At 41.2% G+C, this 15,993-nt stretch overlaps 1 protein-coding gene and 1 non-coding gene across 8 annotated transcripts in view; one reads left to right on the top strand and one right to left on the bottom strand.

The window, feature by feature from the left end:
• The window catches only part of Sik3 (SIK family kinase 3), a 286,449-nt gene that overhangs the window by 129,946 nt on the left and 140,510 nt on the right, over positions 1-15,993 (bottom strand). For all 7 annotated transcript variants that reach the window (XM_045145195.1, XM_045145196.1, XM_045145199.1 and 4 more), the window contains exon 2: positions 1,946-2,062. In XM_045145195.1, the coding sequence (XP_045001130.1) occupies positions 1,946-2,062 (117 nt within the window). The remainder of the gene's footprint in view (positions 1-1,945; positions 2,063-15,993) is intronic.
• On the top strand, positions 6,726-6,832 carry LOC123459686. The gene has a single exon (XR_006636444.1). It is a non-coding gene; the product is annotated as a U6 spliceosomal RNA (small nuclear RNA).

Raw genomic sequence — 15,993 nt, 5'->3', positions numbered from 1 at the left:
CAAATGTTCTTTTACTATTAAACATCCCAAGAATTCAAAATCTCTTGCTTCCTATATAGTTACTTTCATTTATAGGCCTGAGGAGATGGATCTGAAAACAACCCTGATTCTAAGTGCGGACACACTGCTAGCCTTTCACCCTGGAAGCTTAGAATCTCCCATAAACAGTTCTAGCTGTCAGAAAGCAAAACAAATACCTAGAAGAAGGCAGTGTTCAAGGCCAGGGCTGGAGAAGCCAAGCTTTAGTAAATCAGTACCATCTTAGGTGCAACAAGTCAACTTGCATATTCAATCATAAGGCTAATGTCTGCAAGGTGACCACCTATGGGCATCAGCCTAACCCATAATGACTTTGAAATGACTTGCTTTAAAAGGAGAAGAGGTCTGGAAGTGTATTCAGCTGTCAGGTGTGGTGGTGTACAACTTTAAAATCAAGCACATGGGAGGCTAAGGCAGAAGGTTCTGGGCTAAAGAGTAGAAGAATCCTGACACAAAACAAGCAAAGAAAATCAATCATCAAGATAGGAAGGAAGCCAAGGTTAACTGTGTGTGAGTTCAGAGTACAGGTCTTCCTGCAACACTAAGGAAGCTTCACAAGTTTGCTTCATGGACAGAAGGTAGGTGTTGTCTGGCATAATTTAGTATGATAAATTTCAACAGGTCCATTCCTACTGTAATAATTCATTTCATCATGTGAGAAATGAAAGAAGAGATCTAAACCTATAGCTTTAGCCATACACACAGGCTATGCAAGTTTGCCTGCCACAGTTAGGTATACTTTCTCCAGTCTTGCACATGTTTGGGTCAGAAACCATTTACTGTAGACTAAAAGTAGCAAACACACCGAGTGGGTGGCCACCTCCTTCAAGTCTTAGATGGCTATTCCAGTGGAAAGCAGTGAGCAGGGCTGGCCCTAAGCACAAAACCCACGGCAATCTGAGAAGCCCCATCTCTCCTACAATATCTCTTGCACCAGTCTGTCCAGGTCCGTCTGTCTGTCTGTTTCTGAGATTCTGTCCATCATATTCACAGATTTTTGCAGTAAGGCTGGGAATCATTTTGACGATGGCACAAACTAGGCAGGCTTCTTTAGGACACTATCTAGAAAACTAAGCCCAGGGCATTAGGATAGAGAAGTAGGAGGTTTTGATTAAAAAGAAGCCATATTTGGGCTGGAGAGATGGCTTAGCGGTTAAGCGCTTGCCTGTGAAGCCTAAGGACCCTGGTTCGAGGCTCGGTTCCCCAGGTCCCACGTTAGCCAGATGCACAAGGGGGCGCACGCATCTGGAGTTCGTTTGCAGAGGCTGGAAGCCCTGGCGCGCCCATTCTCTCTCTCCCTCTATCTGTCTTTCTCTCTGTGTCTGTCGCTCTCAAATAAATAAATTAAAAAAAAAAAAGAAATATTAAAGAAGAAGCCATATTTGAAACATTCTTTTCAACATCTCAACTGATAACATGATCACAGAAATTAGCATACAAATAATCTTGTTAGAAAACATCTTTAGTGTTTCATCCTGCTAAAGAATTCTATCTAAATAAAGGATGTTCTTATCATCTCCTGAATAGTTTTTTTTTTTATTTTTTTTCTTGGTATTTTTATTTATTTATTTGAGAGGGACAGACAGAAAGAGAAAGAGGCAATGAATAGTTTTTTTGTGTGTGTGTGTAAGTCTTGCTGAGAAAGGCATCACAGTTTAAAGAACAAAGGAAAAGGAAGTACCTGGCTAAGGCAGAGCTCTCTAGTCAACAGCAAGGCTGAACATGAGGCTGTTAAGTACTGAGCAATGAGCAGAGGGTGAGGCAAAAGTAGACTGAACAAACACATTTTCTCCAAAGGTAGCCTTGGACCCCACCCAGAGGTGCAGGTTCACTACTCTGCCAGCCAGCCAGGCTACCTGGTAGAGCCTGGTGACATGCTGGTTAAATATCCCATCAGCCTTCCTACCTGGTATAGCCTGATGATATGCGGGTGGCAAAGCATTTTCATTATCTGAACTTCCCGGAAAATCTTCTTCAAATTCTCTTCATCCAGCTGACTCTTATCTATGATTTTGATAGCAACCTGACAACAGAGAAGGGAAATTCACAGACGCATTATGAAAAGCAGTTTACTCAGGAAAATTAAGTCCATTTTAAATCCTTATTCTCTACAAAACACAAACTGCTACTAGTTTGTTTCAGAATGAGGAAAATGAATTCACTCTTTTTAAGATGACAGGAAATGGATTCCTCACAGTTGGTCTCACAGGAACAAACTCCAAAGGCTAATGGGTATTCTGTAATTCTTACATTGCTTACACAGTATAAAAACCCCATGACAGAATACTTTATTACTGAAGAGATGTGGTTATGGCCTGGGTCAAATCACACTTCCGTGTCTGCAGAATGCATGAAGGGCATCTTGTTAAGACAAGAAGAGAATAGGATAGATCCACAATGTTCATATGTTTTCCCCCTGTACAGAGCTCGAGATGGTAGTGATGGCAGGAGCTATATTGAATATTTACCATGTGCCAGTCACAGCCCTGAGTGCCATACACGTACCATCTAGCTTAAACCTCATAACACCTATATGCTTATAAACCTTATTAATATGTAAACTGTGGCACACAGAAAGTAATTAACCCAACACTAAGTAATTTATAGCTAGTATGTGGCAGATCCAAATGGCCTGCTGTTAAAGGGAAACCTTAAACAATAATGTTCTTTCTGCTCCACAAACATACTCCTTCAGCACAAAACCTCTCTTTACAATTGACCCATTATTCTCAAGACCCCCAGCAGCACATGCTGGATTTGAGACAGTCTTGCTACATAGCCCAGGGGGACAGACTATGTGGTCTCAGCTAGCCTCAAACTACTCGTCTTCCTTCTTCAGTCTCTTGAGTGTCCAAATTACAGGTATATACCATGTCTGGCAGCATATACATTTGAAGGTAGAATGAAAGATGACAGACTTTGTTTTGATCCACTAAATCTTAAACTTCCTCCTCATTCTCAGTGAAATTCTCAAAATATTTTGTTTCAACTCAAAAATGTTTCTGTACTCAGTTTCAATTATTTAACACATAAATCACTATCTGTTAAGTGAGACTGAGGGAATAAGCAGATTCTAGTATATTACCATTCTTAAAATTCCAACATTCTACAGACTAGGAGAGGAAAACTTACTTAGGAAGAAAGAAAAATCAAGGAGACAAAATTTCAGTGGTAAAAATGTTTAGCTCAGAGACATGACCACTACATGGAACTTTACATGATAAATTATTCAAAGGCATGAATGCCTGGCCTAAAGGTATGCAGTTTTTTTATTTTATTTTTTATTTGCAGCTTTTTTTTCTTAGTTCAGGATGAAGATTAATAGAAGGAATATACACAGCTCAGTTCCAAGAATGTGTAAGCCTTGCCTATTGATGGAATTTAATTACATGAATGAGTGGAGCTCAAGCTATAAGGATGAGCCAGACACAGCCTAACTTGAAGGAGCTCAAGGAAAGGACGTGCAACAGAAAAGACAGTACTGCACATATAGTCGGTAAAGCACTGCAAAAACATGGTGGCAGAACAGAGGCTGCTCCCCATCAGTGACCTCCACCTGGGAAAGAAGAGCTAGACCTAGAGAAAGAATTTGCTAAGAAGACAGACTCTGACAAATCAAAATTGGGACTGTAGAAAGGCAGGTAGAGAATTTAATGAGAAGCAGAATCATCATCAGACCCTGCTAGCTCTTTGACCTGTGAGAAGTCTTGAGCTATTTCTACTTCTTGTTGCTGCGTCAAATCACAGGCAGAACTCAACCACCTAGCTCGCCATCTTCATCTGTTGCTCTCGGGGCAATTCTTAAAACAGTAACATGATAACTGATGTCTCTTTTACAATATCTATAAAACATTATTATTCTGCCTAGTCACCAGTGAAATAAGATTTAAGTTTCCACAAAATACTAAAAGGGGAATTTTTGCCCAACAACTGAATATATTACTGAAAGCAAAGCTTGTAATCCAACAGTCAAGAGGCAGAGCAACAGGAGCATGTGGAACACAGGCCAGCCTGGACTACAGTAAGACCCTGTGGTAGTTTAAATAGATCCCCCCCCCCACCAATAGATTCAGGAGTTTAATAAAGCTTCTTGGATTTCCAGCAACCTGGCTAGAGGAGGTGTCATGGATCCAGTCCTTAGGTGTGGTGGTGGATTTAAAATTCCAGTCTAAAGATATATTCCAATCTAAAGATATACAAAGTGCTTGGAGTTCCTAAAATGTGTTTGCTTATGGTATGGCTTTTGGGGTTTTGGCTTATGGCTTTTTCTCTCTCTGCTTGGACCTATGAAAGTGGGCCAGCTTCTGCCATTATGGAACTTCCCCTGGATCTATAAGTTTCAGTAAATATCCCTTCTTCCATAACTGTGCCTGGTTTAAAAGTTCATCTCAGCGACATGAAGCTGTCCACTACAGACCCCGTCTCAAAGAAACAAAAACCTGGGCTAAAGAGATAGCTTAGCAGGTAAGGTGCTTGCCTTCAAAGCCAAAGGACCCAGGTTCAATTCCCCAGGACCCATGTAAGCCAGATGCACAAGGTGGCACATGTAGCTGAAGTTAGTTTGCAGTGGCTGGAGGCCCTGGCATGCCCATACTTTCTATCTGCCTCTTTCTTTCTCTCACTCTCTAAAATAAATACAAAATAATTAAAAAAAAAAAAACTGCAAAGCCTCCAAAGAAGTCAAGCTTTGGATTCAAAATTCTGGGACTATTTCTTAATGCAGAACATCAAGCAAGTGATTATTTATGTATTTATTTATTTGCAAGCAGAGAGAGAGAGAACGAAAACCAGGGCCTTCAGCCACTGCAAAATAAACTCCAGATGCATGCACCACTTTGTACATCTGGCTTTATGGTGGGTACTGGGGAATATAAACCCAGGTTGTTAGGCTTTTGTAGGCAAGTGCCTCAACCACTGAGCCATTTCTCCAGCCCCCAGCAAGTTACTTTAATTTTTCTGTGGCTCCTTATCTATAAAACATGGCAGGGGATAGAAGAACCATGTTTAAAGGGTTGCTGGGAACTAACTAAGGTTAGTGCATGTAAGCTACTTAATAAAATGCCTGGCACGTGATAAACACATAATATAGTAGTACAGAGTCATTCTTGGCTTCAGTTACCAACTACGATTTGAAAATATTAAATGGAAAATTCTAGAAATAAACAATGCACAGGTTTTAGTGCAACCCATTCCCACTCCATCCTGCCTATGACACGAATCCACCTTCTGTTCAGTGCATCCTCATTGTATATGCTATCCTCCCCTTAGTCACAGTAGCCAACTTAACTAGCAGATCAACTGCTTGTGTTCAGGTAATCCTTATTGTACTGTACTTAACTAGTGGCCCCAAAGTGCAAGAGTAGTGATGTCAGCAACTCACTGTTGGCCAGAGAAGCCATGTGTTTTCCTCCAAGCGAAAAGATGACAGCCCTTATCGCAGTTAGAAAGAACCAGGTAGGATGGCACACACCTGTAACCCTATAAACTAGGGAGGCTGATATAGGAGGCTCATGAGCGTGAGTTCAGCCTGGGCTACATAGCAAGACCCTGGCTCATGGCAAGAAAGTAGATATCATATGCTAAGTTGCTAAGATCTATAGCACATCCGTATTTTTCCACAGAGAACATATTCACAATTTATTACAGTATACTATTATAATTATTCTATTTTATTATGAGTTGTTTATTATCAATTGATATGTTAAATATCATAAGTAGAGAGAGAGCAAAATGGGTTTGGTACTACGTATGGCTTCAGACATGCACTAACGGTTTATTTTTTTTTTTTTTTTTTTTTTTTTTTTTTTGGTTTTTCGAGGTAGGGTCTCACTGTAGCCCAGGCTGACCTGGAATTCACTATGGAGTCTCAGGGTGGCCTCGAACTCACAATCCTCCCACCTCTGCCTCCCGAGTGCTGGGATTAAAGGCGTGCGCCACCACGCCCGGCTACTAACGGTTTCTTGATGAAGTTTTTCACTGCCCTGTATGTGTTAATTGCAGGTACTACTGTTGTTTCAATTTTTGTAGAATCAAGCCTTAAACTTCAGGCTTTCTATAGAATGAATTAGACTTGCTTCACTAAGCAACATAACCCTGAATTTATACACATCAATTCCTTATTCAAACAAGTTAGGGGGCCAAAAAGAAAAATTACTAACAATTTGTGGGTACCATTCAGAACCACCTGACTGCTTCTAACTGGTGTGGGAAGAACATAGAAGGAACAGAGCTGCAGCGGGGGGTGGGGGGGGGGAGGATGCATTCCATTCAGGAAAGTCACCCTGAGCCACAGAATGGAACCCACAGCAAGGCCTGACCGTGAGGACAGTGCCCAAGAGCACAACTCACTTCATCACAGCAGGTCTGGCTCCCTGTGCCATCACCACAGAAGGACACAGTGCTATTTGGCAATGGCACACCTGCTTTATGGGCAACATAATGGGGCAGACAACTTCCTGAGACTCAGTTTCTACTTAGCTGTTTTCTAAAAAAGCAGAAAAATACTGATGGAACAGAGAAAAATGTGAAGTTAAGAGAACAGAGGCTGGTATACAGGCATGACTGTGTTGAGAATACCAGAACAGAATAATGACCATGACTCTTCATGGCTGTACACTATTGGTGGCTATATAATAAAGGCTTTGGCTTAAAGTTCATACAAGCTACTTGAAAAAGTTATGTTTACTATGCTCGCTTTGGCAGCACGTATACTAAAATTGGAACGATATAAAGAAGATCAGCATGGCCCCGTTGTAAGGATGACACACAAATTCATGAAGTGTTCCATATTTTTGGACACTCAACACCTACCAAACCAGAGATCCAGAGGCTCCTAAGTGCCCATCACTGAAGTAGATTTAAAGTGTTCCCATTATGGCTTAGGGAATTTTGCGGAAAAGGGGGCAGAATGATTGTTAGAGCCACAAGTTAGGACATTTTGCACAAACACTGCCTTTCCCCCATAACTGACTGCTGCCCCATAATGCATGACCCCTAATCCCCATGGGGTTGACCTGCATCCCCAATGAGGAAGGCCTCCTCAGAAAAGTGGCAGGGAGGAGGGAAAGGATGGTACCAACATGTGATGTTTACATACAAAATATGTCCATATCCAATAATAAAAAAGTGAAAAAAATACGTCTATAGCAAAATAAATCAGCAGGCAAACAGAAGACATATTCTCAAAGACTATGTTTTTAGAGATTGGTTTTGGGTCAGGTGTGGTACCACATGCCTTAATCCCAGCACTCAGAAGGCATAGGTAGGAGGATTACTGTGAGTTCAAGGCCACCCTGAGACTACATAGTGAATTCCAGGTTAGCCTGGGCTAGAGCAAGACCCTACCTGGAAAAACCAAAGAAAGAAAGGGTGTGGGAGGTAGAGAGATTAATGCTGGAAATCTGGTAGTCGTGCAATTGAGCGTGCACATAAAAAATGAATAATGAGAATGAAATGTCCAACACACTGCCAAAGGGACATGTATTTCCTACTCTTCCTATTCTGCTATGATTTGCTTCTCTTGCAGAGTACAATTTTGTGAATTGACACTCTTATATTAATTAAACATGGCATTGTGTCAAATATGTTGCTAAATAGATACAGACTGTGAAAAGTCCATAAGAATTCCCCCCTCTAAACATTTCCCTTCAACAAACTCTTCTCTTTAAATTTGCATATGGTAAGAAAAAATTAAATTCAGATAATGCAGAAGTCATAGTTCTTTATTATTCACTCTAGAAGGGGGAAAATGGTCCCCCCCTTTAGTTCTTACATGTAAAAACACCACAGTTCCTTTAACTCTTACCTCATTTTTGTAACAGTAATACAGGGAATGAAGTTGGGGAAAAAAATAGTGGTTTTTTTATTTTTTTTTTCATTTATTTATTTGAGAGCAACAGACAGAGAGAGAAAGAGGAAGATAAAGAGAGAGAATGGGCGTGCCAGGGCCTCCAGCCACTGCAAACGAACTCCAGATGAGTGCGCCCCCTCGTGCATCTGGCTAACGTGGGTCCTGGGGAATCGAGCCTCGAACCAGAGTGCTTAAGCTTCATAGGCAAGGGCTTAACCACTAAGCCATTTCTCCAGCACCCAATAGTGGTTTCTTTTACACAAGGCATTAATTCACTTGTACATTCTGACACCACCCATAATCCCAAGCGAGATGAGGGGATATAATACAAAGCCAAAAAAGCAGGGGAAAGTTTGGCATTAAGATCAAAAACTAACCCCTGTGTGCAGTAATATGTTATGACAAATGGGAAATTTTTAGAAAAAAATTACTTAGGAGAAAAACTCCAGAACACAAGAGCTAATATTCCTCCAAAAGGGCAAGGAGCACTCCCTTTGACTACTCAGCAGACACAGTGACATCCCAGAATGGAGTAAGTGGTCTACATGCAGAATAACAACCCAGCCCTTAGTGCTACCAAAGGGATGGATGTGAACTACCTCATAATAAATTACTGTGCTGATTATGTTGAAACCCTTAGATTTTTAGATACTAAAAGAAAATGTATTAAAATTAATTCTGGTCTGGAGAGATGGCTTAGTGGTTAAGGCACTGGCCTATGAAGCCTAAGGACACATGTTCAATTCCCTAGAACTCACAGAAACCATATGCACATGGTGGTGCACATATCTCAAGTTTGTTTGCAATGGTGAGAGGCCCTGACATGTCCGTTCATCCCGCCCATAAATAAGTAAATAAAAATTTTTAAAAATATGCAAGAGAGAGAATGGGTACACCAGGGCCTCCAGCCACTGCAACTGAACTCCAGACGCATGCACCCTCTTGTGTGCATGTGTGATCTTGCTTACGTGAGACCTGGAGAGTTGACAAACGCCTTAATCACTAAGCCATCTCTCCAGCCCCAAAATAAAAGTATTTTTAAAAATTAATTTCATCTATTTATTTTAACTTTTTAAAAATATTACTGTCAGGCATATTGGCACAAGCCTATAATACCTGTTACTCTAGAGGTTGAAGTAGGAGAATCATAAGTTCAAGACCTGCCTAGGTAATGTGGTAATATTCTAGATCAAAATCGAAACTGAAAAGATAGCTGGGAGACAGCTCAGTGAAAGAGTACCCGCTTAGCAAGTACAAGGTCCTGACTTCAATCTCTTATACAAAAGAAAGAAAAATATGAAGAAAGGGAGATTGAGAGAGAAAAAAAAGGAGAAGGAAAAATATAAAATTTATATACAACTCTCATACTAATGGTCAACATTGACCTAGATGATTCAAATAAGCTAGATAACTAACTGCCAGTGAAAGGAGGCATTCCCCAAAAATGACTTTTGAAAGAGTATGTAACCCTACTTGGGCTGCAAGGTTACTGAGAAACCCTGCTGGAGCTGAGCTGGAAACCTCCTCCGTGTAGACCAGCTGACAGAAAGCTAGAAAAAGCCATGCTGCATACAGTTCAATGGAAGAGAGAGAAACTACCAGTGAAGATACCCAACAGTGGACACTGCAAGCCTTAAATTTGGCCAGCCAGGCCAAATGAGCCAACAGGTGCAATAGTGGCATGTCTGTTATAGGGGAAACCAACTGCCCTGTAATTTGATTAGAGGCCCACTCCATCGGAGGGAATCCCATTCAGTATCCCTGATACTGAAAACCTACAACAGTCATGGGGTAGTCATGAGCACTAGGAGTGTAACATCTGCTGCTGTCTGACTAAAAGTATATACTATGCTCATCAAACTGCCCAGTAAGCACTTCTCTTAACATTCATACCCATATATTAATGCTACTCTCACTTTTGGTTAGAGAACCTTCTCTTTTCAGATGGCAGTGACCTTGGGATGACTCAGAAGGCACCATGGTACTGTGAAGAAGTGACAAAGGAGTACTCAGCACTGAAATATCTCAATCACACCTTCCATGGTTCAGGGTCCATTGCGGAAGAGGTGGTGGAAAGAATGTAAGAGCCAAAGGAAGGGTAGGACTCCTTACAATGTGCTCCTCCAGACACAAAATGGCCTGGATATACATGACCTCACAGTGCCTGACACTACCTACACAAGACCATCATAATAGGAAGAAAAGATCATGACATCAAAATAAAAGAGACTGATTGAGAGGGGGAGGGGATATGATGGAGTGTGGAGTTTCAAAGGGGAAAGTGCGAGGAGGGAGGGAATGACCATGGGATATTGTTTATAATTATGGAAGTTGTAGATAAAAAAAATTTTTTTAAGAAAGAAAGAGTATGTCACCCATCGCTTCACAGAATTACCCATTTCCATGCTCAAACATTGTCTTGCAAGAGACCTCAAAGGTTATATTGTAATCACTCGATCAAAGTCCATTTCAAAAACGTTTATTGAGCACCTGGCTAGCACAGTGCACAATCCTATGCAACTCCAGAGCAGCTGTTCTCAAGAGGGCTTCTCAGAACAAACCTTGTAGCAGCTCTCAAGATTTTTAGTCTCAGGACACCTCTTTAGACATGAGAAGAAAGCCATGCATGGTGGCACACACCTGTGATCCTGGCACTCAAGAAGTAGAGATAGGAGTATCAATGCAAGACTAGACCAGCCTCTACATAATGAGCTCTGTTCCAGCCAGGGCCACATAGTGAAACCCTGTCTCAACAACAGGCTACCAAAAAGAAAAGTTATTGAGACCCTTCAAAGAAGCTCTGTTTATGTACCCAATACACTATCATTATTTATTGGAAATCAAATTAAAATAAAAATTTAGGGGTGGGGAGGGAGGGAATTACCATGGGATATATTTTATAATCATGGAAATGTTAATAAAAATTTTAAAAAAATTTTTAAATCTAAAAAATTTAAAAAAAATTTAGGCCTGGCATGGGGTGTACACCTTTAATTCCAGCACTCAGAGGCAGAGGTAGGAATATCACTGTGAATTCAAAGACAGCCTGGGACTACAGTGAGCTGCAGGTCAGCCTAGGGTAGAGCGAAACCCTATCTCGAAAAAAAAAGCCCCCAAATATGAAAATTTTAAAAATTAAAAGACAAGCATTCACAGCACATGCTCCCTTAGCCACAAGAGTAACCAGAGCACCACACAACATGCATTCTCTACACATCCATCCTTTAACAGTGAGAGGGAAACTGAAAAATAATAGCATTTATTTTTATTTTTAGAGAGAGAGAAAGACAGAGAAGGGAGAAGGAGAGAGAATTGGTGTGCCAGGCCCTCAGCCATTAAAACTGAACCCCAGACACATGTGCCACCTGGAGGGCATGTGTGGCCTTGCACTTGCCTGACTTTTGTGCATCTGGCTAACATGGGATCTGGAGAGTAGAACATGGGTCCTTAGGCTTCACAGGTAAGAACCTTAACCGCTAAGCCATCTCTCTAGCCCAATAACAGCATTTTTTTTTTTTGAGGTAGGGTCTCACTCTAGCCCAGGCTGACCTCAGAATAGCCTTGAACTCACAGTGATCCTCCTACCTATGCCTCCTGAGTGCTGGAATTAAAGGCATGCACTACCATGCCCACCTAATAACAGCATTTTTATGAAAACATTTTACCTTGGAGAACCACAAAAAAAAGTCATGGAGACTCTGAAGCCCCTAGATCAGTTCTGAGAACTGACACTAAGGTATCACTCTATGTAATGAATTCATTTCCCTTCTATGCATCTACAATGAATTTATCTTTAGGAGAACTGAGAAAATAGTCACCTTTATGGGAGAAAGAGATACCACCAGTGAAGATACTCAACAGTGGATACTGCAAGCCTTATGTTTGGCCAGCCAGGCCAAATGAGCCAATGGGTACAACTGTGGCACGTCTGTCATAGAGGAAACCAACTGCCTTCCAATTGTACTGGAGGCCCGCTCCATGGGGGGAAACACATCCCTGATACTAAAAACTTAAAACAGGGGTAGTCATGAGCCCTAGGGGTGTAACATCTGCTGATGTCTGGATAAATGTATATACTATGCTTATCAAACTGCCCAGTAAGCACTTCTCTTAATATTTATACCCTTATATTAACACTACTCTCACTTTGGGTAGAGAATCTTCTCTTTTCAGATGGCAGTGACTTTGAGATGACTCAGAAGGTATCATAGTGCTGGAAAGAAGTGACTGGAGTACTGAGTAACATCTCGATCACAGCTTCCAAGGCTCAGGGTCTAATGCAGAAGAGGTGGCAGAAAGAATGTAAGAGCCAAAGGAAGGGTAAGACTCCGTACAACATGCTCCCTCCAGCCATAAAATGGCCTGGATATCCATGACCTCATAGTGCCTGACACTACCTACACAAGACCATCATAAGAGGAGGAAAAGACCATGACATCAAAATAAAAGAGAGACTGATTGAGATGGGGAGGGTATATGATGGAGAATGGAAGGGGAAAGTGGGGGAGGGAGGGAGGGAGGGTATTACCATGGGATAGTTTTTATAATCATGGAAAATGTTAATAAAAAATGAGAAAAAAAGAAAAAAAACAATAAAGAAAAATCTATGAAACAAAAAAAAAAAAGTCACCCTTTTTTTTGGGTGTGTGTGTATGTGTGTGTTTTTGAGGTAGGATCTCACTCTAGCCCAGGCTGGCCTGGAATTCACTATGGCATCTCAGGGTGGCCTTGAACTCACAGTAATCCTCCTACCTCTGCCTCCCAAGTACTGGGATTAAAGGCATGCACCACCATGCCTGGCCCATATTTTTTTATATATATAAAGGACTTAATTCTTTCATAGACCTGTTTGAAAACAGATGGCTAAAAAGAATTTAAATTCCTTCAAAGTAAGCCTTACTGATTGGTTGTTTCCCCCCCCCTGCCCCTTTTAAACTTAACTGGAAAACAGAATTACCATCATCAGAAAAACTGGTTCAAGCTGGGCATGGTGGTTCTTGCCTTTAATCCCACCACTCGGGAGACAGAGGTAGGAGGATAACTGTGAGTTCAAGGCCACACTGAGACTACATAGTTAATTCCAGGTCAGCCTGGTCCAGAATGAGACCCTACCTCAAAAAACCAAAAGAAGGAAGGGAGGGAGGGAGGGAGGGAGGGAGGGAAAGAAGGGAAGGAAAGAAGAAAAGAGGGAAGAAAGGCAGACAAGCAAAGAAAAACCTGTTCAAAGAAACCACAAACCAGCCGGATGTGGTGGCATAGCCCTTTAATCCCAGCACTCATGAGGCTGAGGTTGAAGGATCTGTGAATATGAGTTCAAAGCCAGTCTGAGACTACATAGTGACTACATAGGTCAGCCTGGCTAGAGCAAGATACTACCTCAAAACAAAAGAAGGGAGGAGGGAAGCTGGGCATGGTCGTGCATGCCTTTAATCTCAGCACTGAAGAGGCAGAGGTAGGAAGATCACTGTGAGTTCTAGGCCACCCTGAGAGTACATAGTGAATTCCAGGTCAGCCTGGACTAGAGTGAGATCCTACCTCAAAAAAAAAAAAAAAAAATTAAAGGGGGAAAAAAGGGGGGAGGGTAGGGAAAAAGGGAAAAAAACACAAACCATCCAAACTAGACTCTTAAGCTAAACCTGGGAGGCACTAAGTGGCCATGAAAATACTGAGGACCCTATGGCCCACAAAGATAAGAGTCAGTCCACTCTCAGCAAACTACAAAGGTCAATATTAGCCATAATTCAAAATATTTAGCATATGGGGTGGTGCAGATGAACATTTTATATTTCTGTGATTCTCTGGGTTGTGCTGAATGGTGATTATAAAATAACTCATGCATCTGCCATGTCTGCAAGATGGAGAATGGAGCTTACTAAAAGTAGAAGATGTACCATGAAACATTATCCTTGGAAGTACTTCTAAACTATAACATGGTAGTTTACATATAATTAATAAATGGTGTCTGAAACAAAGAAAATTTTCTGGTGATCACCTGAAATTCAAAGTACAGAAGGGAAATTTTCAAAGACAAAAAGAAAATGGTTTCTCAGTCCCAGTAACTCCCATCTGGGTAGCATTTACCCCTCAAAAACAGAGTCCTAGAAGAAGCTCTGACGTTCCAGGCAAATCTCTCAGGCGCATTAGAGATACTATAGCTGCTATTGTTGTCATGTTCATAACATTTACAAGGTGTGAACGTTCTGTATGTTTCTAGAATGCTAAATCAATTCAGCCTGAAGATTACCCACTGAAATGAACTGCACAAAACTAAGGAATAGAGGAAATGATGGAACTGACAAGATTAATGAAGTTCACATAAGATGTATGGCATCCAACTTTCCATTTTCAGATGTGTATTTTAGGCTGACAAAGTGGCAAAGATTTAACACTGGCACTGACAGCCCAATTTGGAGATTTGGGGACTGCTGAAGAGGATGTCCTGGGACTGGGATGTGGCTCATTGGTAGACTACCTGCCTAGCAGAACCAGGATACCCTCCCCATAAACCCTGAAACAGGAAGAAAAGGGGGGAAGATTAAAGAAGAATATAAGGCAGAGTAGAGGTACTCTGATACAATTTTAGGGTGGTGCTGGGGACAGTGCTCAGGGTCTCCTGTGTGGTAGACAAGGACTCTACCACTGACTTTGGTCCCCAGCCCATGAGAGGAGGAATAGAAAAGTAAACGGTAAGGGATAAATGATTTGATAAGGAACTTCTCACTATTTAACGTGGCAACCTTAGAACAATATCAAGGAAGGTGGCACAAAGACAAAGCAACCATTGTTGGGTTGGAGAGATGGCTCAACGTTAAAGGCATTTGCCAGCAAAGCCTAAGGTCCCAGGTTTGATTCCCTAATACCCTTGTAAAGCCAAATGCACAAAGTGGCACATGCATCTGGAGTTCATTTACAGTGGCTTAAAGGCCCTGGCACACCCATTATCTCTCTATATATATATATCTGCCTCTCTCTCTCTCATAAATAAATAATGTGTGTGTGTGTGTGTGTGTGTGTGTGTGTGTGTGTGTGTGTGTGCTGGAGCGGTGACTTAGTGGTTAAGGCACTTGCCTATCAAACCGAAGGACCCAGGTCAATTCCTCAGGACCCACGTAAGCCAGATGCACAAGGTGGCACACGCATCTGGAGTTCATTGCAGTGACTGGAAGCCCTGACATGCCTATTTTCTCTCTATCTGCCTATTTCTCCTTCTATCAAATAGATAAATATTTTTTTAAAAGAAAGTAGCACAAAAACAAAGCAACCATTGTTAAGGAAATGTTTTGAAATGAAAGAAAAGGAAAAGCTCTTAACCCAAAGAAAATTTAAGATATGGTGGAAAATTAAGCTATTAAAAATTAAACTTTAGTCCCGAAGAAGGAAGATCAGACACATGGAGAAAGAAGTTGGCAGTGTGGTCTGAAAGCGAGGTTAGGAGGCGGCAGAAAGCTGAACGAATTTGGAGATGAGTCTTATGCAGCCCTCATTGGTCCTTCCTGAAGTGCCATGAACAGACTCACAGAAGGACTGTACTCTTCCCAAGAACAGCGTTTGTTGAGTTGGAGTGCTGTTTAGCAATTTAGGCATGGTACCAAGAACACACAGATTTTTCTTTAAATACAAGCTGACAAACAGGTTAAACTCAACTGTCAGAACTTTCTTAAACCCTATGATGATTTGTGACACTGTATTTTACTAACTTTACAATAGCAATGTTATTCTTGGTGGCTAAAAGCAACCATGTTTATATGTTAAACTCTTCTAACTTATATTAATATGCTCCCCAAGGCCTAATACATGGTCTGTATGTAAGAGCTAGTTGCAATGAACTTGGGGAGGACAGTGACAGTTGAAAAATTATTTGAAATTCCTCATTATTGATATCTCCCAAGTACTTGAAAATGACAAGAAAAACAAGCAGCAATTTCCATTCTCTGAAAGCACTTACTCTCCTTATTTCTGAACATCTTGCTTGGCATGCATATATAGATCATAAAGAGGTGCATTTTCTCAAACCACATATTCCTAGTCTGAATTATTATGGAACGGGGCTGGTCTTGCACAGCCCAGAGTTAAAAAACCATCAAGCCTGAGTCATCAAGAACATG

This window comes from Jaculus jaculus, chromosome 3 (assembly GCF_020740685.1).
Source record: "Jaculus jaculus isolate mJacJac1 chromosome 3, mJacJac1.mat.Y.cur, whole genome shotgun sequence".
Classification (NCBI taxonomy): Eukaryota; Metazoa; Chordata; class Mammalia; order Rodentia; family Dipodidae; genus Jaculus; species Jaculus jaculus.
This window is presented reverse-complemented; position numbering and strand designations above follow the sequence as displayed.